Source organism: Gadus chalcogrammus, chromosome 15 (assembly GCF_026213295.1).
Source record: "Gadus chalcogrammus isolate NIFS_2021 chromosome 15, NIFS_Gcha_1.0, whole genome shotgun sequence".
NCBI classification, from domain to species: domain Eukaryota; kingdom Metazoa; phylum Chordata; class Actinopteri; order Gadiformes; family Gadidae; genus Gadus; species Gadus chalcogrammus.
Window position 1 is genome coordinate 12,164,369 of NC_079426.1, and position 25,000 is coordinate 12,189,368.

The following is a 25,000-nucleotide window of genomic DNA, read 5'->3' on the forward strand; positions in this document are numbered from 1 at the left end:
TTTGGAGCAGCAAAATGCAAATGACTCTTAGAAAATAGCACAAAAAAAGTAAATGGCAAGGCAGAGAATCATCCTTCATTGAAATGTCAGAGATAAATGGCTCAAATGTCACATCAATTAAAACGGGGGACAGTTAGTAGTTCATTAAAGAGAGAGCCATATTGCACCGTCGGGTACCGTTGCCAACCCTTACTATCTGGGGCAGACTGGCAGCGGGTCCAGATGGCACGGAAATCCTCACAGATTTCAAATGCTCTCTGCAGGGGTGGCGTTTCTCCCCCCCTCCATCCCCCCTCCCCCCTCCCCCTAGCCTCGCCACCGAGAGGCCCAAGTAGGCCTTTACATTTTAAACTGAGACATGCAAAAAATATGAAAGTGAGGTAGAATAATGAAAAAAACAGAACAAAATAAGCAGTTGACCTGAACCCCTCGTCTTTAAACGATTCAAATTACTTACACAAATAATATGGATTTAAATTGGGCAAGACAACTTTCTCTAATTTTAGAGTTATAACTGAATATCAATAAAAGCAATAATAAAAATCTTGGATAATCATATCGCCAACGCCTCAAACAAAGACCAAGGTCATTGCATGAAACTAGAACGAAATAACGACTTTATAAACCTATTTAATGTTTTTTAATCGGAAACTAACGATTTCAGAGGCTAGGTTAATAACCAGTGTTAGGATTCTAAATGTTTATCAATAATGTATAAGTACTGTGTTCCTAAACCAAAATATATACTTACACCTTGAATGACCATAATAATGACCGTCAATCAAACCACAAAGGACTCTGGCAGGGACCAAAGGGGAGGAGCCTGAAACGGCCAGTGACCAATTGCTAAACAAACGCAGTTATCCTGCTGTTTTGATTGGTCAGCCCAACCACGTGGCTAAAAGAAAGCGGAACTCTTTCTACTTCACATGCGACGCAAAGCACTTGCGATGGATGAGGAAGCAAAGCCAAAGCTCTTGTAAGATATTTCTAGAAAACACCATTGTACTGCAAAACCCTTGACAAATCAAAAGTATACTTGCAATTATTCTTACGTCTAAATTGCTTCAGTATTGCCAGTCATAGTGACATGAATATTTAAACTAGTTAGACTCTAAACCAAAGTGGTGTCTCCTGATAACTGCCAGTGTGCTTGCGTACATATAAATGGTATTGTCTGTATTATGTCGGAATTCTTAATAGCTATAGTTATCCAAACTTCTAAACCCAGCCACATATTGAAAGGTTGTCGGTGTTTCTAGCTGCATTGGGTGACTCAGGGGGAAATGAACTCATAATTTAAAGTATACAAATCAAAAACAAAGCACGGCAAAAGTCCTTTATAGGTAAACGACCAATGTAATGCGATCCCTCTTTCAAAATTAGTTTCTAAATGTGGTGATGACAGACTAATTGGTAGACCTCATCCCTGGGGAAAAGTCGATTAGTAATAAGAAATATTGATTGTTGTTATTTACTATGAATGCAAATAAAGGAACGGATAATTGCTTTATTTAATATATTGCTTTGAGGCTCATTTGGGGACCTTGTTAGTTAGATTGTCATTATTTGTCCTTATTCCCTATATCAATACTTTAGAGGTCAGTGACATAAGAGCTGATTCCTTTTGTCTTATATATCCTTATTTGAGACGTCTGATGGACATATGTGCAGCATTTTACGTTTTACCTGTCAAAAAGTGCAGACTATCGGATTAAATAATCTCAGGCTTGGTCCATAGTTTGACTGTAAAAATTGAGGGATATGTCTTTTTTAAAGTAACGATTTGATGGTCTAATTAAACCCGCAGAGAGCGATATATTGTACAGGCGCCCCCAAGACCTTTCCAGGTCAGGGATTCGGATAGGAGTGATTTCTTGGGTTGAAACCCTTACAATCAATGTGACCTTTATTTATTATACCCCCAACCCCCCCTCGCCCATCTCTCAAAAACTCACATATAACATAGTCAATCATCTCTCCTTCCCTCAAAGTAAAAATAAAAAAAAGAAGATGCTGTCTGGTTATTGCCAGTATCCATCTCAGTCGTCAGAAAAGCTGCACGTTTTCGCTGTTGTTAAGGGCTGGAAACCAGAATCCCATTGGAGTTGCACCCTAAGGAACAAATTTAATGCTAGAAAAACATCCCGACCATCAACCAAAAATGACGGATTGAAAATAATGTCGAGCTATCTAGGGAATCCCCCCCACCAGACAGGGGAGCAGACCGCATTGTTTTTCTCATTTATGTGATATATAGAACAGAGAGGAGGGGAAAAATGGGCGATTTATTGGTTAGATAGGCGTCTTCCTTTCCATACATGAGAAGAAATATTAGATAGTAATGCAAGGATCAAGTCAAATGATGACATTGTTTGGCGGGGGCGGCGGTTGTAGCTAGGTGTTCAAATATGTAACTCATCTGGCACGCTGGTGGGCCCACCCGCTTTCCAATAGATCACCACATGCAAATAGTGTGGGAAATTCGGGGGGGAAGTTGCCACATGAATATGTCAATGAACGCAGTGTAATTTGTGCTCCCTTAGCAGGACGGGGAGAGAGATGAAGCGACGGAGAGGGGGCGAGGGGGAGAGCCAGTGTACTCAGAAGACCATCTCGCTGCAGAGCCCCCTCGGGACAATCCAAGTCAGAGGATGTGAGGCGGGCGTGCACACCATCCGGCTCCTAATGGATGTCGCACCTGCTGAAAGGTACTGTACAAGCGCCGGGGCCGGTGACGGCGACAAACAAAGGTGTGAAATGTACAAGCGGACAGAATACAACCGGTCTTGATGGAGTGCCACCATTTCTCATCGCACGCCGGGCATTTTTGTAGATCCCACAAGAAATATATACCAGGGAAAGTTGGGCAAATATGAACGCCGGCATGAGGAAATATGAGGGGGCCGCCAGAATACAGTTTGGACGGGAAATTAGATTTCTGATGGCATAGGGGTTGTGATTCTTCCTGCAGTATATTTGAAATTTCTTGGCCGAAAAAAAAAAAGAAATACAAATAAAATATCTGTTTATTACCCACGAGGGAGTTGATTAAAACTCAAATCTGTCGGGGTCAGTGGAATCCTTGAGTTCTCTCGGCTGTCCCTGCTTCTCCCTCCTCTGTCGGGCGGTGTACAGCGGTTCTGAGCATGAACCAGCGAACGTAAATCTAATATGCAGCTCCATTTGGTGCCCTTCACCATTGCTCACAATTTCTCAGTCTTGACAAAATGTGACAGTCTTACTGGAGCGATCGGAACTGATTAAAATCTGCATTAATAAGTAGTTATTCCCGACTTTTCGAGGTCCGCGTAGTACATCTCCCGATTAGTTTTGATTAGATTGAAATTAAATATCCATGTATCCACAGATCTGCATTTGATAAACTTGATTGGTTTGGGAAATTAAACCGTTTTCCAATGCGCCGGGATAGGAAGTCATCCTCTTGAAAATGTATGGGATATTTTAATTTATGGAAACCCATTAGCGGTCTTGTATATTATATACAACATGTGTTTCCTAGTTGACTGTCTGCTATTTCCTAAAATTCATCAAGCAGTGAGAAAAAAAAGCAGCCCACTTGTTGTTAATGAGTTGAAGGGAAGAGATTAATATTATGGAGGTTTGATTATGGGAGATGTCCTGTAACCATGTTGCCAGCACCTTCCCGCGTTCTTCTGAGCAGGGTTTAATTTGTGTTTTCAGGTTCAGTAGGATTATGCAAATTAATTTAATGATTCGCATCAGTAGATCATTTCGCACTTTTAATATCACTTCGCAATGTCGGCCATAAGTATAGTTTTCGATTATATCGCAGTCTGTGTGTATCCGTTTGTGTGTGTTTGTGTGTGTTTATTTTCAATGATATGAATCTGAAATCAGTTTTGCAAGAACCGGTTGGTTGTCGTTGTTGTTGTTGTTGTTGCCATAGGACAGACAAGCCAAGCCTTAGCCTGCTCAGATGTATGGAGCAATACAATGTAAACAGGCATTAAGGAGAGGCAAAAGAGAGTGACAGAATACCAGGCTTATCTCTGCACGAGGCTTTACATGTAGATCTCACTAAAGCCAGTCGGTTGCAGTAATAGTTCAGATCAGCCATTTCCATTGATTTATTTATGACATACTAAATAAGGTTCAGCCTAGCTTTGGTTGTACGGGGTGATACAGGCTTAGGGAAGTCACCGTGATAAATGATCTAGCAAGACTGTATTTTGGATACAGGAAACTAGATAATGTCCGTGCATATCATGTTTAGGTGGAACCGATATGTCCATAGTGCTAAAGGGGTGTTTGACTTCTAGGCCCAAAGGTTCCAGGGTTCAATCCCCAATTTCCACAGTCTACCTGGAGGCATGCTTGAGCAATATTCCCCTAGCCCCCTACCTGCTCATTACTGACGTGTCAGAATTCTCTGCACAACATTTTGGATAAGAGCATCTGCTTAAGGACCAAATAGTAAAATAATTAAATAATCATAAATAGTGAAAGTCTGGGCTTTCAAGGAGGGAACAGGCCTCTCTGCTTTCTGTGTGTGTCTGTGCCTGTGTGTTCCACCAACGGTCTTGGGGCAGTAACAAAAGGCGAATGCGGTGACATTGACAGATAGTTATTGATAAATGCCATTGTAAGGACATAAACGCACTCGAAACATTGCTTACCCACCATGACCGTCAGCCCCCTTCTAATGGAAACGTCTCAAGCCCCTTTTGCTTCCTAACTGATCTTTAGAAAGATTTTCCCGGAAATCAACCAATCTCCTCCTAGGCCTCCTCCTCCTCCTTCTCCTCTCTAGTCTAACGACAGCCCTGAAGGCACCATCAGATGAACAAATTCATTACATCCCAACAACCCCTGTTGGGGTCTCTACACTACTCACCAGTCTGCCTGTTAACCAGCCCTTTTTATTTTTATGTTTTTTCTTCCTCTTCGTTTTTTTTGTTTTGTTTCTAGCGTTGCCAAGTAGCTCGAGCAGAAAAATGAGATGCTGTTTTTTTCTTGTTTTTTTTGTTTTTGTTTACAGGAGATTACTATTATCTGAAATATGACGCCTGCCTCGCCTGTTTCTCTCACACACACACACACACACACACACACACACACACACACACACACACACACACACACACACACACACACACACACACACACACACACACACACACACACACACACACACACACACACACACACAGAGACGTAATACAGAGGAAATCATACAAGCTTCGTCTCTTTTTTTTATTAGGCTGAAAAATGGTGAAGGAGGGGGTGGCTAGGTGGGGGGAGGGGGAGGTTGGAAAAGGGCCGGACTTCTGCCCCGAGACATTTTTGTGAGCATATTATTTTACAATGCTTTGATCAATTTGTCTGTCAAAAGCTAGGCTGAGATGTGGGGGCGCTGCAAAGAAGAAAGAAGGGTGTGGGGGGGGCTGGGGGGGGGGGGGGGGGGATTGAAAAAAAGGCAGTTAGATCTTGTGAGGTCCTCAATAGAAATGTAGTGCTGGGGCCCGTCTGTGACATGTTGCATTAAAACCTTAGCCGCCTTTATTGCTTGATAATGTTGCGAGGCAATGCTGATATCAATCACTCTGTAACAGCCAAGTGTGATTTGCTTTAAGAAAAAAAATATAAACAAGTGAACCGCCAAGAACTGGAGGAAATATGTGTTGGATGATATATGATGTGGAGAAAGCAGAAGTTGTGCTAGAATTCCGTTTCTTTTAACATTAACTCTGAAAAAATATTAGGAGCCTAACAAATTGGGCTAAAAGTTACAATTCTTCAGGAGCTACTCATTTGCATATGTTCCTATAGAACATTTTAATTACTATTACACAGATAAACAAATAAACACTCAGCCTCATTTGCATATAGATATAAACAATATATTTGTGCCGGTGAATTCCCACTGCACGCGGGTCACGTGATCTGCCCAAAATCCTAAGTGGCTCAAACCAGAAATTATCATTGTGTATCCCGGAATATAAATCTGCCTATTTCTTTCCGCTAGACAAAGCCATATAAATCTGCGTCTGATTTTTCACGTTGCACATTGTTTTTAGTTAATGATTTTCATCTGTTTGTTGTTCCTGTGATAGCACAGAAATGTACCATATGCTCCGGCAAAAGACAAATGATTAGCAAATGAAATTCTGGACAGCTGTCTGACTGAAAGCATTTGGTTGATAGCATTCTGCTACCATAATTAGCTTAAGCTTTGGGTTAATTAACTTTCTACCTGGATATGCATAATAATAGCATTCAGGAGAAAGCCAAGAAGCTTGCAGTATATCAGCGGCGGAGGCTTTTTATTTTTGCATTTCAGCTGCATATTTCAATTTCAAGAGGCGATTTAGCTACGGCTGCATCGTCAAATATTGTAGATTTTACTCTCCAAGCCAGATAATTCTGAAACAATAGGGGGTGTATTATGTAGCAGAAATGCCATTTCTGAATGTAATTAAAGTGGATGAAAGCAATCACCGATTTTTAAACGCTTTTGTCTAGCGTCGGGGCCTACTTGTAAAAAAAAAAAAAAAAAAACCCATGGAGGGGAGAAAGGAGGAAGGAGAAACCTCAAGTCTTTCAACGAGGGGCTGTTGAGATTGAATTGAAGTACAACAGTAATTAGTCTTTTGTATGAATGTGGTGGCCATGGCCGTGATTAGCTAAGCATACGAGAGAGAGAGGGAGAGGGAGATAGAGAAAGGGGATGGCATGGTTCTTAAGGAGGAGGGTGTTAAAGTGTATTTATCACCAGAAGCTTTCCATTATCACCGACAACAGTGGATGGGGCCCCGGGAAGAGCCTAATTGTTCCGAGGTGGAGCGTGTGTGTGTTTTTTGTTTTGCGTGTGTGTGTGTGTGTGGAACACGCCGTCGCCGCCCTCACTCACATTGGCATTCATCAGCAGCCATTTCTCCATCTATCTAATACCCAAGCTGTCACAACAGCTTTAGCGCACCCACCCAACACTGGTGTGAAATATCTGAGGTGATGCATTTATCCTTTTCTCACACGCGCCGTCGTGTTGTGAGTCAATGTCCTGGTTCACGCTGAATAGCGCCGCGGTAAATGGGCTTCCTGTTTTTGGTGGAGGGTGGGGGGTGGGGGGGGCGCTGTTTACGTGATGTGCTCACACACCGGGAACAACATCAACAGCTTCAGGCCTTCCGGTGACCGTCAAATCATTTTTTTCCTTTCGATGTATTCTTCAACGGACTTATCCACACTCTCTCGTTCCCCCTCTGCTTATTTTCTTGCAAAAGACAGAGGGGACGGATTTTTATTCTTGTATTCAGGGTTTTGTAAATGCTTTTATTTTGGTAGAGCCCGATGCAGAGAGTTATACGGTGAAAACTTTACGTGGTGTTTCCTCTCCGGTGACGGCGAGGGGCATTGTGTTGTTGTGTTTTATAAATACTTTTATTGCGGGAACGCCTAATGCAGAGCCAAATACAACACAAACTTTAAGTGCTGACCATTCTCACCGAATTGGAACAGTCACAACTTAAGTGCTGTGTCACACAAAATGAAAAAAGGGAAATGTTGATGTACCAAAAAATAGAACTCAGTCGCCAATAAAGTAGGCGGGAGATATTTCGACACGGTCCCTTTAGATGCGTTACATGAATTATTCATTGTGCAATTTCAACTCAACGATGATATTTTTTTGTTCTGTTTTATTTTTTTTCTCTCTCTCTTCCCCGAGACCTTAAAATGGTGTTTTGCATGTTGTGAAGTGTAGTACTCAGCTGCGTATTCATTAAGGTGCTGCTCCCAGTGGCCCCTGGACCCATCTGTGCTCTATGTTTATGCCGGGGTCTCCCGGGACGGCCCCAATCAGCCTGCATGTGCCATTTCCTGTGTAAACGAACACCTGTGTAACACGCTACCTGTAAACCCACAGACGCAGACGAGACTCTGTGCCGCCGCTCACTCATTCCTCCTCATGAGAAATTTGCAAGTGCGGTGATTTCGCTTTCTTTCCCTTTTTTTGTGAAACACAACCTCCAGGGGTGCCGAATGCCGAGGAGCGAACGCCGATGCTTCGCAGCCTGGAGCTGCCGCCGCCGCCGTGGCTAAATGCAGCGATACAGCAGATTTTCCCAGTCCTCAGCAGAGAGAGAGAGAGAGAGAGAGCTAGAGAGAGAGCTAGAGAGAGAGAGAGAGAGAGAGAGAGAGAGAGAGAGAGAGAGAAAGTTTCTTCAGTGGGTTGGGTCCATGGCAGTTTGTTTTGGCAGTTGATTGGATTCGGTATCTGCCACACTGCAGAAAGTGTTACAGCACGCAGCATTCAAAGGCAATATGCGCGGCGATGATTCCCGCTCTGACATCTTGGAGAGGAGTATGAGTCAATTATGCCCAAGTGTTGTTCTCCCTTATCTTCCCGTGGCACCAAACAAGGATTTAGTGGAGGATTTAGGGGTGAAGTGGGGGGAGGAGGGGGGTAGGAGTCGAGGGTGGGGGGGGGGGGGGGGTGTTGGGAGATGGAGAGGGAGAGGGTGGGATCATGGTAAGCGGTTCACAACAAAACACTCAAAACTCCTGGGAGCGGGCCACTGATTTAAAAATAAATTACAGAAGACGAAGCGCTAACACTCAAGGGTCCTCGCCAGGGCTGGCGTACACAGGTGAAGATTAGCCTCCCCGCTAATCAGAGGAACAAGGCAGTAATTTGCTCTGAACACAGACAGTAATTAGGACTTGGGTGACACTCGATTCCCATAATGCCTTTGTGCCCGACGTGGTCAAGTTTGGTTTTTTTTCCCGGGCTCGACAGAGGCTATCCATGAAGGGTCACTGTCCCGTTTAGTGTCTGGGACCCCTCTTCAGTCGATGCACTCGAAGCAAGGTCCCCGCAGTTACAGGAGTTCCCTGATGTACTTTGCCTTCCCCCTCCCCCCACACCCTCCCTTAGCCGACTCCTTCCCCATTGCTGTAATTGGAATCTCCATTCTCTCCCAATGCGCGACGCTGGAGAATAGAGGGTAAAAACCCTGTAGTCCGGCGTAGATAAACACGCCGGCGTCGCGGCGGTGGTGTGGGCCCACCAGGTACACCACCTAACGGAGTGAGAAGATGTTAGGGCCCCGGTAATGTATGCCTTGCGTCGGACCCTTGTGGCAAGGCAGCTGGGAGTGCGAAGGATTCACTTAATTGATGTGCTTCGGTGCCTACTCAGCACTATTTTACTATTTAGTCATTAAGCCGATGCCTCTTTCCAAACAGACGTACAGCCCGTCCGTTAAGACGTAGTACGTTAATGAATAAGGGCTAAGGACTTCTTGCTCTACGAATGCCTACAGGGAGACTCGGAACAATAGGGTTTGAACCCGTAACCTTCCGACTATGAGTTTAACCAGGAACCCCAACCAACACCTGGCCGTCACACTATCCTGCCCCCTTCTCCCGTTCGCAAAGAGTGTGCGCGTCGCTGTGCTCGCTCTTCGGGTTTGTGACGTTCACTAACACACGAGTTGTTGAGGTGTCGTCTAGAGAGCCGTTCATCTGGGCCGGGCCATTTTCATTCGGAAATAATAATACGGGCACACCCGCGCGGGGGATGAATAGAATATGAGGCATCTCTCACTACTTGCCACTTTGCCGCTTCCTGACTCTCGGCACGGCAACGAGGCCACATAGACATCCGAATGATCTTCCCGTGCTTGAGCGACTTCCATCGAGCAAGTGGCTTACAATTGTATCACAGCCCTCTGGCTCGCAGAGCAGCGAGATCCTGACATTCATAGAGACATGCTGTCTTTTTTTTCCCCCCACTTTACCAAACCACCTCCTCCTCCACCACCACCACCACCGCCGCCCTTCTTAGACAGTCATTTTAGGCCTTTTTCATGCTCTCTTGAGTCTTTGACGTGTCTTTGAGTTAAGCGCGGGGGCAATGCGATGGGCGCGCTGTAAAAGGGGAAAAATATCGGACTTGGACGGTCTCCGGACCCGGCTTCTTTATTTATATATCTCTTTTTTTCTCCATTTCATCTTCTGACCCGCCATGTTCCCCATGATCGGTGAAGGAGAACTCTGACAGGCGGTGTCAAGAGTGACAGCCGATGGAGTCGGGATGAACGGCACCACGCTTCACGGCATGGAGGCCTGAGTTCTCTGTTTTTTTTTTCTTTCTATTTCTTTCTTTTCTTTACCCACCAACCCCTGCCCCCCCCCCCCCCCCCCCTCAAACCCCCTTCTTCTTCCTTCCCCTTTTTTTTGTGTGTGTTCGCGGTACCATTACACCCCCCTGGTAGATTGCTATGATTCCTTTCAATTAAATGTTTGGTGGTGCTTCGGCTGTTTCCTACTCTCGTCTCCTTGCTTGATGGAGCAAGTCATGGACAAAAATTGCCGGAGCTATCGAGGTTATATCTAGAGAGAGAGAGAGAGCGAGAAAAAAAAAATGGATTTGACCAAATTAATTTAGGTTTTTATTTATTTATTCATTCCCCCCGTTTATTTTTTTTCTAATGATGCGGTTTGGCTCTCCTTTTTTGCCGTCCCCTTTAATTGTTTCATTCAACATAAATCCAATAACCGCGCAACATTTCTATAAATGTCCAATTCATTCTTTATATTGGAGTTAGAGGATGGCTAGAACTCCAAACGACTTTCATTTTACACTGCAATGATTTATGGTAATTGAAAATTGATTGTGAGGAGCACAATATTAGAAATTCTCTCAAATCACAATCTTGTATCAAGGGAAATATTCTTTAACTGCAGCAAATCCTGGCTAGTTCCGAATTAGCTCCCTATTTCCCTACCTGTGATAAAATAGCGAATGCCTACAGGATATTTAAAATACTAATAGTCCTGTCAGAAGAAGCCAAAAGTTAATTAAAAAAATATTTGGATTCATCAAATCGTAAATTTAACATTGTTAACATACAAAAACAACAACATTACAGTTTATAATAGTTCTTTTTTCATTATTATAAAAAAAAATGAACACTAAAATGAATCGCAGAGCCTAGACATTCTCTCATTCGTGGAATTGAACATCGCCCCAATGAGAGTCTTATTCCAATCGACAGTGTTTATATTATACATTTTACGGCCACTTCAACGTATTCTCCGATCCACGACAGAAGAGCAGATGGGGCCAACGGTTACTTTTTCACGACGCGTCACCGCTGTCCAGAACTCCAGAGCCATCTCTGAACTGCCAGAATACTGACTTAAGAACAGACAATCCCCTGGTGGCCGCCTGCGGTGACAGACCTCAGCTCCAACACGCCGCGGTGCCCTTCCCTTTGTTATTATGTACTGACCACAAGCGCCCCACCGCATCCCATTACAGCTACCACCGCCGTTTGGTGTCAATGTTGCGTCACTCAGGAAAGCACCTGAACAAAACACACCAAAATGTAGGCTCGCTTATGTTAAGGACGGGCCACAGCGGTGCGTGAGCCGGTGGTGTGCGGGGTGGGGAGAAATTAGCCAAAGTGACAAGTCTGAAGGGTGAGGCAGGGGTCAAAGGTGGCGCGCCTTAAGCAAAGGTACGCTAGCCTTTGTCCGGTAGATTGTAAGGGCCTGTGGGTCCAACAGGAACATTTCCACACACAATATCCCCGAGCTGTCAGTGTGCAGCGGCTGGAACATCCTCTCCCAGAGAAAGAGGGGCTGCAGGGGGTGGTGGTGGTGGTGGTGGAGGAGGGGTGGTGGCAGCGATGGTGGTGGATTGGTGGGCGGGGAGGAGAGAAGGCTTGGGGGGGGGAGGTGTATGGGAGGGGAACAGTGGCCTGAAGATCCTTGCTGAACGAGAAAAAAAGAGAGAGGGTGTGTGTGTGTGTGTGTGTGTGTTCGGGTGGGGGGGGGGGTGAGCTAAAAGAACTGGAGTGGGAGGGTAGCAGAGAGGGGTGTGGGGGGGAGGGTGGTGGTTTGGTGGGATGGATGAGGGGAGTGGGGGTGTGTGTAGGGGGAGGAGGAGGGGAGAGAGAGACTGGGGGGTTTGGAGAGGGGGGGCTGAGGGGGTGGTGTGAGGGGGATAGAGAGGAGAGACAATGACAAGTAGGGGCTGGATGGTCACTCACCCATGCCGACAGAGATTGCCATGAGCCATGGTCATTGTTTGCGGCCGGCCCCAGTGCATAACCACCGCCGCCACCACCACCAGCCTCACCACTGCTGCTGCTGCTGCTTCCACTCCTTCACACTGAGTTGACTATAAACTGCCGTGCGGTTTATTTAGAAATGAGAGTATTTACACCTTTTTTTTTTTTTACTGTATTTACACTCCTGGCTAAATAGCACCCCGGAGACCGGAGCCATCATACAAGGCTAAAGCCCAGCTAGGCCCCCTTACCTGGACGTCTCTCGCTCTCGCTCTCGCTCTCGCTCTCGCTCACTCTCTCTCTCTCTCGTCCACTCATTCCAGTCCAGTGAAGCTTGGCTTCTCTTGTCCGATAAATAAACATGGCTAATACTGTGTCCCACCAATGTGTTAGGAACACTTAGGTGCCATGTTGAGAGAGAGAGAGAGAGAGAGAGAGAGAGAGAGAGAGAGAGAGAGAGAGAGAGAGAGAGAGAGAGAGAGAGAGAGAGAGAGAGAGAGAGAGAGAGAGAGAGAGAGAGAGAGAGAGAGAGAGAGAGAGAGAGAGAGAGACGATGTGTGTGTTTAACATGGTAAATGTCCATTATTAATACCATACAGGATAAACCAATTTTTGGAGAAAAAAGAACAGTTGGGTGGGGGATGGAGTCGGGCACTTAAATGGGGATATTATTTATTTATAAGTCCTGTACAGCAGTTAATGGAAGTGGCGGCGCGCGTTAGATCCACCACGCAGCTTGGGGTCCACTTTAGCGTAATGCACTGCGCTAAGAGAACAACTTCCCACTGGGGTCTTTAAGTGTCAAATATGGGTCAGCCGGCTTCCTCTGACCTGGGGGTTGGTCAGTGGTGGGCGAGCAGAGAGAGAGAGAGAGATGATGTTTTCGTGTTAAGTGATGCCAACTCAAGCGTCTGTAAATTCCTCGGAGCGGCTGCCTCGTGCTAAGATGCGTGTCTTGGGTTCAGCAGCGCTGTTTGCCGCGCAGCAATCGCGGCAAACCGAGAAAATCAATACGCGGTAGTTATGAGGCGCGGACTCGACACGAGCTCCGGCCCAAATGATGCTGTTGCTTGGTAACTCTTAGTCAGAGCGTTTTACTTTAATACAGGTGCTTCTTTATATAGCATACATATATAGAGCTTGCTTTCACCTTCGACCCACACTTTTGTGCAGATCTCTGTATGCTATATATACACTATTTGTATACTATGCCAGTAGGGAATAGCGTACTGTAAATATGAATGTCTGAACGACTTTTATGGTTGCTCCTTGCATTTTTCAAAGGTCTTTCAAAAGTTGGAGAGCTGTCACTGCACATTTTGCGCAAACATTTACATACCATGCCACCATAAATATTTTTTTTTAAAACCTTCTCGATGACTGCCTCTCCTTTGCCCCCCTAAAAAGAAAACATGATTTAACGTACGCCCCGCTCATCCCCACATATAATCCCACCTTTACGATTTTTCTTTGCACTGAAGCACTTTACACTTCCTTTTCTTCGCTCCGTACACTCACGTAAACACTAGGCCTGCAGCGGATTCGAATTGTATCCGAATCCGTTCGGTTCGTTTACCACAGTTCGGAGCATTCTGGAGATCCGCGGATTTCGGTTTCATGAAGGCATTGCCTTATGTAGCGTATTTTGCCTACTGTAGCCTACGTCCGATACAAAAGGGTGTTTAGGACCCAGCGGAATGCATTCTCTCCAGTGCTGCCCGAGCCAATGAGACTTTTCCCGCCCCTCCCTTCATCCTGTCAGCGTTCAAAACAAACTGGGCTTTTCAAGCGCACGATTCCGAAATTTAAAGAAAGTAATTGATACAATTATATTCTAAATATACGGGAGATAAATACAAACGGGTGATAATCGGGATAACGGCCTTCGAGGTCGACCGGTTCGATGGAAATAATGGACAGGTAGAGGCAACTCTGGCTTCATGCTGCGCTCGTCGCCAGAGTTCTAAGCCTCGTCGGCTGTTATCCCTTACATGTTACACTCAGTGCACCATGTTTTCAAATGCATTTAGGGGAACATTTATTGCACAAAAAAGCCTTGCAAGTTGTCTGATTGCAGTCAATTAACACATTGCAAATAGCCTGTGGGTCTCATTCATTTTTGTGTTTCTCCCCCAAACCCTCCGTCAAAAAAAAGTCCGCCTATTTACTATCACGGACATGATCCTAATCCGAACCGTATCCGAAACCGAGGCCCAAAACGGTTATCTGAACCGAACCGTGGACACACTGATCCGTTTCACCCCTAGTAAACACCCTCACACCTTCTCTTACCTTCTTGCCTTCCCCCTCCCCAACAGGAACGACCAGGGCCCCGGGAGCTGTGAGGTCATCGATGGCTCTGCGGGGGCGGGGCCTGAGCTGCTGCGCTGCGTGGACTGGCTGCGGGACTACTTCAGTGATCCGGGGGCCCCCGGGGGCCCCCTGCTCCCGCGGCTCCACCACCCCACCCTGCGAGGAGGTCTGTGGTGGATAAATATTTGCCGAGCCGTGACTTGGGGGGGGGGGGGATCGGCCTTACACTCTCAATCGGCGGTTACATCACTTACACTCACCGGGCGCATACTGTGGGTTATAATGAAGTATTTTATGAGAGGGGGGAGAGAGGGACGGAGAGAGGGGGAGTTGGATGGGGAGAGAGGGAAGAGAAAGTAAGGGAGAGTTGAAGATAGTTTGACTGAGTGAGATGGAAGGTAAGTAAGTAAGCGAAGGGGAGAAGTTGGGAGTGTGGGAAAGTAAGTGAGATACCGGTGAGGTATTATTCATCAGTTTAATTTTTAAACTGCCTTGGCAATGTAAATGTTTATTTCCCATGCCAATAAAGTTATTTGAATTGCAACGTGAGAGAGATAATGACAGAAAGTTTGGTATAAATATAGTTAGATAGAAACTGAGAAAGGAGAGAGAAGTAAGAGAGAAAGAGAGGGAGATCTATGGTTGTGTAGAGTAAGAAGCACAGAAGGTAAGTTAGAGAGCTGGAGAGGGAGCGGGATCGTTTTAAAGAGTATGAGTATAGAGTGTGAGAGGGATAGAATGGAAGTCAAAGAGAAAGATGCAGTTAAATAAAGGGAGTGATCGGACATAAGTAAGGGAGAGGTTTGGTGTGAGTGAATGAGAAAGTTAGAGCTTAAGAGAGAGGTGTAATTTAAGAGGTGAGAGAAGTGTGGTGAATGAGTGATTGAGAGTAGTGGGTGAGCAATGTATAGTGAGGAAATGAGTGCATGAGAGTGGTGTAGTTATGGGGGTGAGAGAGACTAAGTGACTAAGTGAGAGAGGTGAAGAGGGTAGCAAGAGAGAGCTGTATTGAGTAAAAGTGAGTGAGTGAGAGAGAGAGTGCGTGACAGAGGTTTGGGTAGAGAGTGAGTGAGTGAGGTGTAGTGAGAATGGGAGGTGAGTGAAAGAGGTGAGGTGATTGAGTGAGAGAGAGAGAGAGAGAGAGAGGTGCAGCTATAGAGGTGAGCGAGTGAGAAGGGTGGAGTGAGATTGGAAGAGGTGAGTGAGTGAGTGAGAGCGGGGTGCGGGGTACAGAACGCAGAGCTGTGAACCGCTCCAGTAATCTGTGGCAGCTCATACCAGGCGTGTTGCTCTTGGCACACTCATCCATGATTTTTTGGCACATTCCTCCAAACTGATCGAATTCCGCTCTTGACATTTTCAGACAGGAAGGCCTCACGCTATTTTTTTTCTCTCTTTTTTTTTTAATGAGAACATGTGAATGGCAGTAACGTTTGAATGAGCTTATTGTCGGTTTGACCGGTCAGCTATACGGAAAAGAAAAACAAAAAAAGGGCTTCCAAAAAAGTGGACAAAAGGAGCCTTTTTCAAACCAGCGCTTGTGACAGGGCGGTGAAATTGGTTAGGGGCACACGCGGCGGTGGTTATTTTTTACGAGTCGGCCCCTAGTGCCTCGATACACTTTGGGGGCAGACATCGTTACCAGTCTCCCTTCTAGAGGACCCTCGTCATGAATTTGAACGATCTACATGCCACTTCACTAGCACTGCACTTAACACCAAAAGAGTGTTTCTGGGATCTTTCTCCCTTTTTTGTTTGCTACCCCGTTGAACTTTCCAATGTTCACAAGACCTCATTTAGATGGAAAAAGCACATTCGCACCCGCACACAAAGAAATGACACTAATATATGCATTTAACAATTGTGCTTTCCCCCCTTCCCCCCCTCTCTCTTTATTTCTTATTCCTCCTCTGCCACCGGGTCTAAAGTCGGCTCTCTAATTTCATGCAGATCTGCGGTGCTTGACTGCTGCATTTTCAATGAGCAGGTAGTCCGCCGAGACCCCGCCGTGGAGCGCAGCTAGTCCCACGCTCCCGCCGAGGCAATGCAGAAATACATCAGGACCAATTACGATATCAACTTTCAGCGGCGTTCCCATCGCCACCAAGTGCTTGTGTATCAGCCCCGGGCGCTCTGGCGCTCTCCCTTTCTCTCCCTCTCTCTCTCCCACACTCTCGCTCACACTCTCTCTTTCTCGCTCTCTCTCTCTCTCTCTCTCTCTCTCTCTCCCTCTCCCTCTCCCTCTCTCTCTCTCTCTCTCTCTCTCTCTCTCTCTCTCTCTCTCTTAAATCGCATCTCATCTGAAAGTCTTTGGGGCTTTAATTATATTTCCAGATAGATGGAATTCTTCATTAGTACCTGATCTGAATAGGTGATTGTGTGCTGTGCTCCCCAACCCCTTATTCTCCTTTCCTCTCCTCCTCCTCCTCCTCCTCTCCTCCTCTCCTGTTGTGTTTTGGGAGGCCATGGTAAACACAAGGCGTTGGGAAAGAAGCGTAACGCTCGACATATCGTCAAAAGCGCAAGGCATGAAAGTTTAGAGAAATATAACGAGCAATAAGAATAAGTTAAGCACAGGCATCGGGAGTCAAATTGTTGCCTTTTTTCCGTTTGTTTTATGATTCCAAAGTGTTTGTTTGCCAAAGGACTATCGCGTGTGTTTGTTATTTTGGTTTGTCGCAGGATTCCTTGTCAGTCGAGTTTGCTTGCATAGACAAGACAGGATTATTTTGTCTTTCCTTGATCTTTTTTTTTTCTTCTATTTTTCAGGTCATTGCATTTTGCGACATCCGCATTTTTTTGTTTGCTCAGTTACCTTTTGGGAAAACCTAAATACCGCATCTCTCTCTCTCCCTCTCTCTCTACCACAATGCCTGTCACACAATATTGAGTTATGACCTTCACTTGAAGTGTTGCCATGTTTGTTTACACGTTTGTGACAAAACAAGCCACTTTTCATATTAGCTGTCACCGCGTAGCCCGGCAACAGAGGTGACATAAAAGAAGATGCTTCTCTGTCTTTTTGCGCTCTCTCTCTCTCTCTCTCTCCCTCTGTCTCTCCCTCTCTCTCTCTCTCTCTCTCTCTCTCTCCTCTTGACTGTCACATGTAACTCCAGGATGTCAAAGGTAACACAATGAAGTCTGTGTGTGTGTGTGTATTAAATGTGCATGTGTACATGCCTGGCGTGTGTGTTAAGCGTGCGCGGTACATGCCCAGTGTGTGTGTGTATGTATGTGTGTGTGTGTGTGTGTGTGTGTGTGTGTATGAGGGTATACACCTTCGCGAGACGAAAGCACAGGCACCATCGCGGCGCTGTTAAAGCGATGCATATTCCTCTCTCATTAATTATACATCAATATGTAACAGACGAGGAGGTCTTAGTAGCGGTAAGCGGCGAGGGGGGAGTGTAAGGGGAGGTGAGGGGGGGTGGGGGTGGGGGGGTGCTCTTCAAAGCCCCCCCTTCCTCAAATGACTGTTCCTGCAGGAGCTCCAGAGACCCCCCACCCCCCCATCCCTGGGTGCACCCAGCTCGAGCCGTGGTGAGACCCTGGGCCCCTGTGATCTGAGGCAGAGGGAGAGAGAGAGAGGGAGAGAGACACAGAGACACAGTGAGAGAGAGCGAGAGGGAGAGAGAGAGACAGACAGACAGAGGAATTAGGGAAATGAACGTTTTCAGAATATCGGATAATCAGAGAATCATCAGCCGCCCCATGTCAGCCTTCAAATAGTATGGATCCCCCCCCGCCCCAAACCCCCTATACCCCCTATACCCCCCCTCCCCCCCCCCCCCCACAGGCACCAGAGACTCTTTGACTGGGGGAGTCAAAGTCTCGCCTCCCATTAGAAGTGGGAGAATAATGAGGCGGGCTGCGTTTTTTATTATTTCTTCTGTTCTTCTTATTGTCTTTTTATATTCACACATCGGAGGTGACGGACAGGTTCACCCCGGCCCTCCTCCTCTCTCCCCCCCCCCCCCCCCCCTCCCACTCTCACTTTCATTAGAAATAACGACGAAGAAGAGAAAAACGAGCGGTGAAATCTTTAATTCAATTTATTTATTTAACGGGTTTTATTACAATTGGAGTATTTTTTTCTATTTCCTTTTATTAAAAAAAGCACAGAAAGCGGGCGAAAAAGGGAAATAAATCAATCCCAACTGTCAATACGACCATAATTATATGAGCCGTTCCCGCGCGGCCCAATCGGCAGGCGTCCGGGGTCGATTCCCTCTCTCGCCCCTCCCTCCCCCCGCCCCCCTGCCCCTTCCACTCCCCCCCCCCCCCCGAGCTCCTGACCCCGGGCAGGTAATGACCTGTGACATCGCCGCGGCCAGCCTGTAAACACGTAAGTGGTTCCTCTCAACTTTTATTTAAACAATTGGTATCAGCGGCCCACCTTGCACCCTTATCTAAAGAGGGTCTTGACCCCAACACACACCATATTAAGCTCCTTTATGAAGTATGGGCAGGCGGGGAGGGGGAAGGGGGGCTCATAGGGACCTCTCTGGGGACCCCCCCCCCCTCCAAATCAGCCCCGGTCACCTCCAGTGACCTGCGTGGCCGTCACCGACACCGCCGCAGAGGGCAACCCTCTCTCTCTCTCTCTCTCTCTCTCTCTCTCTCTCCCCTCCCCCCCTTCTCCCCACACTCGTTCACTTCTATATAATCCTGTCTTTTTACCTCTCCCTGATTGTCCGGGTCATGGTAGCAGCTTCGGGTGTTGACTCGCCAGCCTGGCGGGGTACGTCCTGCGTTTCGAATCCCATCCCCGCCAGCCTGGCCTGCTCCTTCATGGCACCGCTTCGTAAGAATACAACACGAGGCGCTCTGGATGAAAAGCGTCTTGCTGAAGTGACTTCAGAGTAAACAGGGGGGCGCGCGCTGCGGCTCAGAAGCACGACTCGCACTGTGGCCGGTGTGGCGTGGCGTGGACATGATTTATTTGTCAATAACATTAGCATCAGACAGGGGGGAGCTCGTCATGCAGGGCCAGGGCCGTCAAGTGTAGGCCATCCTGTCATTAACTGAGCCATGCCCCCCTAACCCCCACCCCACCCAGCTAACACAAGCGACATCAATATGCACCGCCGTCACTCCAGGTGGCCCCATCCGATGGGTTATCAGAGGATAGAATAATGCATAAAATCTAGAACTTTGCATCTTATACAACTCTCCCTCACCCCCACCCCCCCTGTCCATCCGCAACATTAACTCCTGACTGCGTACGAAGACGAACCCGCTCGTCGTCGCCGTGACAACGTGATTATTACCTGAAAAATGATTATTAAACAGCACCTCACGGGCCCCCCCCCCACCCTCCCTCTCGCACCGCTCAAGACAAAAGAACGCACGGGGGCCGCGCATCAATCAAACGTATCCCCCTTAGGTTTTTATTTTTTTCCCTTTGCTTATTCCCCCCAGTTTAGGCAAATTGCCTTGTGGTGTGCTGCGCGGCGGCTCTGTGTGCTGGAGAGTGACTGGAAGGTAGCGGCACCGGGAGAGAGGGGAGAGCCTGGGGAGGGCGAGGACGCTCCCTCTGTAGTGGGGGGGGGGGGGGGTGGGGGACGCGCGCCGTGACATGTTTTCACACAATGCCAATTTGGAGGGATTTTCGCATAGATCACTTGTCATGTGCTCTCTTAGACCATATAAATGAGAGAGAATGGGAGATCACTAATTGAATTTTCATGACTGAGTACATGTATAGACTAGAAGGAAGCCAGGCCCCCCCCCCCCCCCCCCCCCTCCTTACCCGCCTGCCACCACCATCAAACCACCACCCATCACCACCACCGCCGCCGCCGCCGCCGCCACCACCTCCCCCCTTCCCCACACAAAACCTCGTCTCGATAACAAGACTATTGTTCGTGGGATCTTGTTCAGGCGGCGTGCTCGAGTGTCGCCGTCTCTTCTGTACACACAGGGAAGTGTTCGGCATGTCACAGAGAAAGGTTTAGAGGGGGGGGGGGGGTGGCGGCGGCGTCGTTCGCTTGAAATACATCTCCCTCTCTCGTCTCTTTTCTTTCTTCTCCCACTTCTTCTTCTTCTTCTTCTTGGTCCTCGTTCTTGTCGCGGCGGCGGCGACAGCCGCGGCAGCAGCGAGAGCAGCACAAGCGGGCCTCTCAGTCACGTAGTGGCGGGGTAATCCGGGGAGGAAGATAGCGACGCGGTCTACAGTGGTAATGGAATCAAAGCCCTTTAATGTGGTCGGTTAGGCTCGGGATGATTTGGAGAATTCCACCTCTTAAGTGGGGATGATATAATGAATCTACTCTGAATAGAAAGCAATTAAAAGGACAAATTGGTCTGATTAACCTCAAAGTCATCCCGCCGCTGCCACGAACGGGCGTGCAACATTCAAATTGTTATTATTAAAAAATGTGGAGCAGATTTGCAGTCTTTTTGGCCTCTCTTAATCCTTTTAAATGAGGCAGCGAACTTTTTTAATTTTAGCCGTGACCTTTCTTCGAGCATAACCCAGATTTTTCTGCGTTGGAAATAATTTCCCTCACATTAGCTTCCGTAGCATAGTAATGCCGTTTCTGAGGTCCAATTGAGGTGAGGCGGTGCATATTAAATGAGTGGAAAAGTTAAACGACGGGGTCTTAAACACAAGGACACGACACTCTGGGGTTGTGTAAAGAGTTATTTGGCAAGTAATCTCTCAAATGTATCTTTTAATATTTTTCTCTTTTTGTAATTACTCTGCGAAACGTGCAATTGCGGGACGAGCAATGTTTTTCCCGAAGTTATTTTGTTTTGTTCGGAAAGACACAATGGAATAGTTCAGGCTGGTTTAAGATAGAGGCTCTGGATCAGTTGCCTGGGTGAATGATTAAACAAAGGGCCGGGATTTGGCTGCTCTCTCCCTCTCTATCTCTTACGCCTTCCTCTATTTTTCTCTCAATTCAATTCAAAGAGTTGTATTGGCATGGGAAACGTGTACATTGCCAAAGCCATGTAAGATAACACATTTAAATAGTCATAAATACAAAACATTAACAATCTATCTTTCTCTTGCTCTCTTTCTCTATCGCTCTCTCCCCTCCCTTTTTCTTTCCCTCTGTCTCTCCCTCGCACTCTTTCTCTCACCCCCCCTCCCTCTTTCTCTACCTCTCTCCCTCTTTATCTACCTTTCTCCCTCTTTCTGTCTTTTCCCTCTCTTTCTCTCGCTCTCTTCCCCTCCCTCTTTCTCTAGCCCTCTCACTTTCCCTCTTTCTCCCCCTCTCTTTTTCTCTCTCCCTCTCTCCCCTTCCTTTTTCCTCTACCTCACTCTTTCCCCCTCCATCTTTCTCTCTCCCTCTCTCTCTCTCTCTCCTCTCTCTCTCTCTCTCTCTCTCTCTCTTTCTCACCCCCTCTCTCTCTTTCTCACCCCCTCTCTCTCCCTTGCTCTCTCCCCCTTCCTCCTTCTCTACCTCTCCCTCTCTCCTTCTCTCCACCACCCACTCTCCCCCTTCCTCCTTCTCTACCTCTCTCTCCCTCTCTTTTTCTCTCTCTCTCTCCCCCTCCCTCTTTCACTCTCTTTCTCTCTCTCACTCTCTCCCTTGCTCCTTCTCTACTTCTCTCGTCCAGACTCCTTCTCCAGCCGGGTGCTGAGGACTCTTCTGCAGGAGGTGAGGTTTGGGGAGACCGTCTCCTACAAACGTCTGGCCGAAATGGCGGGAAACCCCCGCGCCGTGCGAGCGGTGGGAGGAGCCATGAGGAGGAACCCGGTGAGTTTGGGATGACCTTTGACCCCTGACAAAAGCCATGCTCTGTGGTTGTCATGGTTTTGTATTTTTGGGATTATTTTTGTAGTTTGTGGTGTTTATATGTAGTTCTCTTTTTTTAAAATCCTAATGTCATTGTTTGAAACAATTTACAATGAGCATTTATACATTCACAGATTTATTTTAACATTTTATGAGAGATTTAGTTTGGAAATGAACACATTGGAAACAAATAAACACATCCCTGATTTTATTCCAAATTCATATACACCTTGACCACCGAATGTGTGTAGGCAAACAACAGAACAGTGTCCAAAAAACTCAGTCTCTGTGCCACGCTTTACATAATGGAACAAGATGTAAAACCTGCTAAAAATACAGAGTGCATCTCTCACCTCGTAGGTTTTTACAGAGATTTTTACTGCTCTTATGGCGGTTATGAATCGTACTTAAAAAACTGGCTTGGAGGCACAAGCCCTGGTCTGCATCACTGTCTCTGTGTGATTCACTGTGTGTGTGTGTGTGTGTGTGTGTGCCCCCATGCATCCGTGTGTGTGTGTGTGTGTGTGTGTGTGTGTGTGTGTGTGTGTATGTGTCTCTGTGTGTGTGTGTGTGTGTGTGTGTGTGTGTGTGTGTGTGTGTGTGTGTGTGTGTGTGTACACAAAATGGAGGGCCAGAGGGCAGGCGGTGTGTCTTCTTTTGATCAAACCCTTTGATCAAAGCGCGTTTAGCTCTGCCCATGTAGCGCTGTGGGCACCAGCGAGCAGCTAGCGCTGCGCCGCCTCCTCTGTAGACAGGGGAGACCTGCCAGAGGAGGGTCTCCCTTCACCTGCACACACACCTAGCCAACACACGTGTGCACACCGCACACACACCTCACACACACACATGTGCACCGCACACTAACAAACACACATGTGCACGTCACGCACACACCTAACGAACACACATGTACACAGCACACTAACAAACACACATCACGCACACGCGCGCACACATCACACACACACATGTACACATACGACTCACAAACACATGTACACATCGCTCATACACCTAACAGACGCACGTGTACACATCACACTAACAAACACACATGTACACATCACGCACACACCTAACAAACACACGCGTACGTACACATCACACTAACAAACACACATGTACACATCATACACACACGCGTACGCATCACACACACACACCTAACACACACACATGTACACATATGACTCCCATGTACACATCGCTCATACACCTAACAGACACACGCGTGCACGTCCCTCATACACCTAACACACACACATGTACACATCCCACTAGCAAACACACATGTACATATCCAAACACACCTAACAAACATGCGTGTACACACCACACACACCTAAAAATCACACGCGTACACATCACATACACAACTCGCATGCACACATCTACACGTCACACATGCACCTAACACACAAACATGTACACATCACAATAACACATGTGAACAGCATAAACATACATACCCAACAAACACACAAGTTCAGATCACACACAACCCTAGCATGTACATATCATACAAAGCTAACAAACTTAAAACATCACAGCACCTAGAATTTAAATTTCTCACACTCACACACAAATTCCTCCCCCTCGATCCCCTGCCCGCCTACCCCCGATACAATCCCACGCACACCACCTGACATACACGCACAGCACACAAACACACCTAACCTGTGTACACCTCACATACGCCTAACTGCACACACATCCCACACAGACCGTTTAGGGCATTTACTTTACTCCTGGGTTTGCTGTGGCATATATAGAATAAAAATACATCCTTCTGCATTGGTTGAGGTCAGACGTTTCATTTTAATTTGTGAACGGACATTTTAATATTAAATGTAATACAAATCTAGTGGAAAACATATCAAATCGCATTTACATCATAATAAAGTTGTGAATATAGATCTGATCTTACATTTCCCAACTAGGATTAATAAAAAAAGATCTTATCACAATAAAGAAATGTTCCTCAGTAAAGGAACTCATTGTAAAATGGATGTGTAAAAAAAAACAGTACTTTTATCTCTCCTGTGACAGGCTGGCAGGCTGAGCCCCTGATACATATCCACCAATCAGATGGTCCGTGTCAATTACATGTCAGCAGTTCCTCCACACACAGGCTTCAGCTGTGGAGAGCTCAGCACCACTCTATCGATCTCTCTCTCTCTCTCTGCTACTTCTCTCCCTCACTCTCTCTCCTCTCTCTCTCTCTCTCTCTCTCTCTCTCTCTCTCTCTCTCTCTCTCTCTCTCTCTCTCTCTCTCTCTCTCTCTCTCTCTCTCTCTCTCTCTGCTCTCCCCCCATTTTTCTGTGGCAGCTTGTCTTCACCCTGGATTTGAGTATTGATAAGCCTAGTCTAGTACCCCCCCCCCCCCCCCCCCCCGCCCCCACCCACACCTCGCTCGTGAAGAGGCAGATCTGAAGGCCTTCAGGGTACCCCGGCGCTGCCTCCAAACCCGGGGAACTTTATCGATCCGAATAGCGGCGCAGTATTTCTCTGTCCGCAAGGTTAATCTGGGGCTTGGAAAGTTTTATTGCTGGTGAGACGCGGGCGGCTTTAATGCCGGATTTGAACGGGAAACACACACACGCCGTGTCCCACTGTGGCAAAGGGAAAATAAAACGGGAAGGAATGGGAGTGGAGGGCTGGTGGGCGGAGCCATCGAGCGGGCGTAACAGCAGTCCATCACGGAGTCGTTTCAGTGGTGAAACGAGGCGGTATGGCTACAACGTGTTTCTCAAACGTGAAACGCGTTCTCTGAGTAAACCGTTCCAACCGAGCAAAATAAAACAGGACAAATAAAGGGGCAAAGTGGGGAGGGGGTTTGGGGGATGTGTCCGCTGGCCTCGGACGTGGAGA

General features: G+C 47.0%; 1 protein-coding gene across 6 annotated transcripts in view; it reads left to right on the forward strand.

Moving 5' to 3' along the window:
• Positions 1-924: 924 nt before the first annotated feature.
• The window catches only part of mgmt (O-6-methylguanine-DNA methyltransferase), a 34,651-nt gene continuing 10,575 nt past the window's right edge, over positions 925-25,000 (forward strand). For 4 of the 6 annotated variants that reach the window (XM_056609167.1, XM_056609164.1, XM_056609166.1 and 1 more), the window contains exons 1-4: positions 925-979; positions 2,547-2,711; positions 14,384-14,544; positions 21,951-22,090. In XM_056609167.1, coding sequence (XP_056465142.1) covers positions 930-979; positions 2,547-2,711; positions 14,384-14,544; positions 21,951-22,090 — 516 coding nt within the window. In that variant the 5' untranslated portion in view covers positions 925-929. Of the gene's footprint in view, positions 980-2,546; positions 2,712-14,383; positions 14,545-21,950; positions 22,091-22,764; positions 23,738-25,000 lie in introns of those variants that run through there. The other 2 variants (XM_056609169.1, XM_056609165.1) reach the window with 2 other exon arrangements.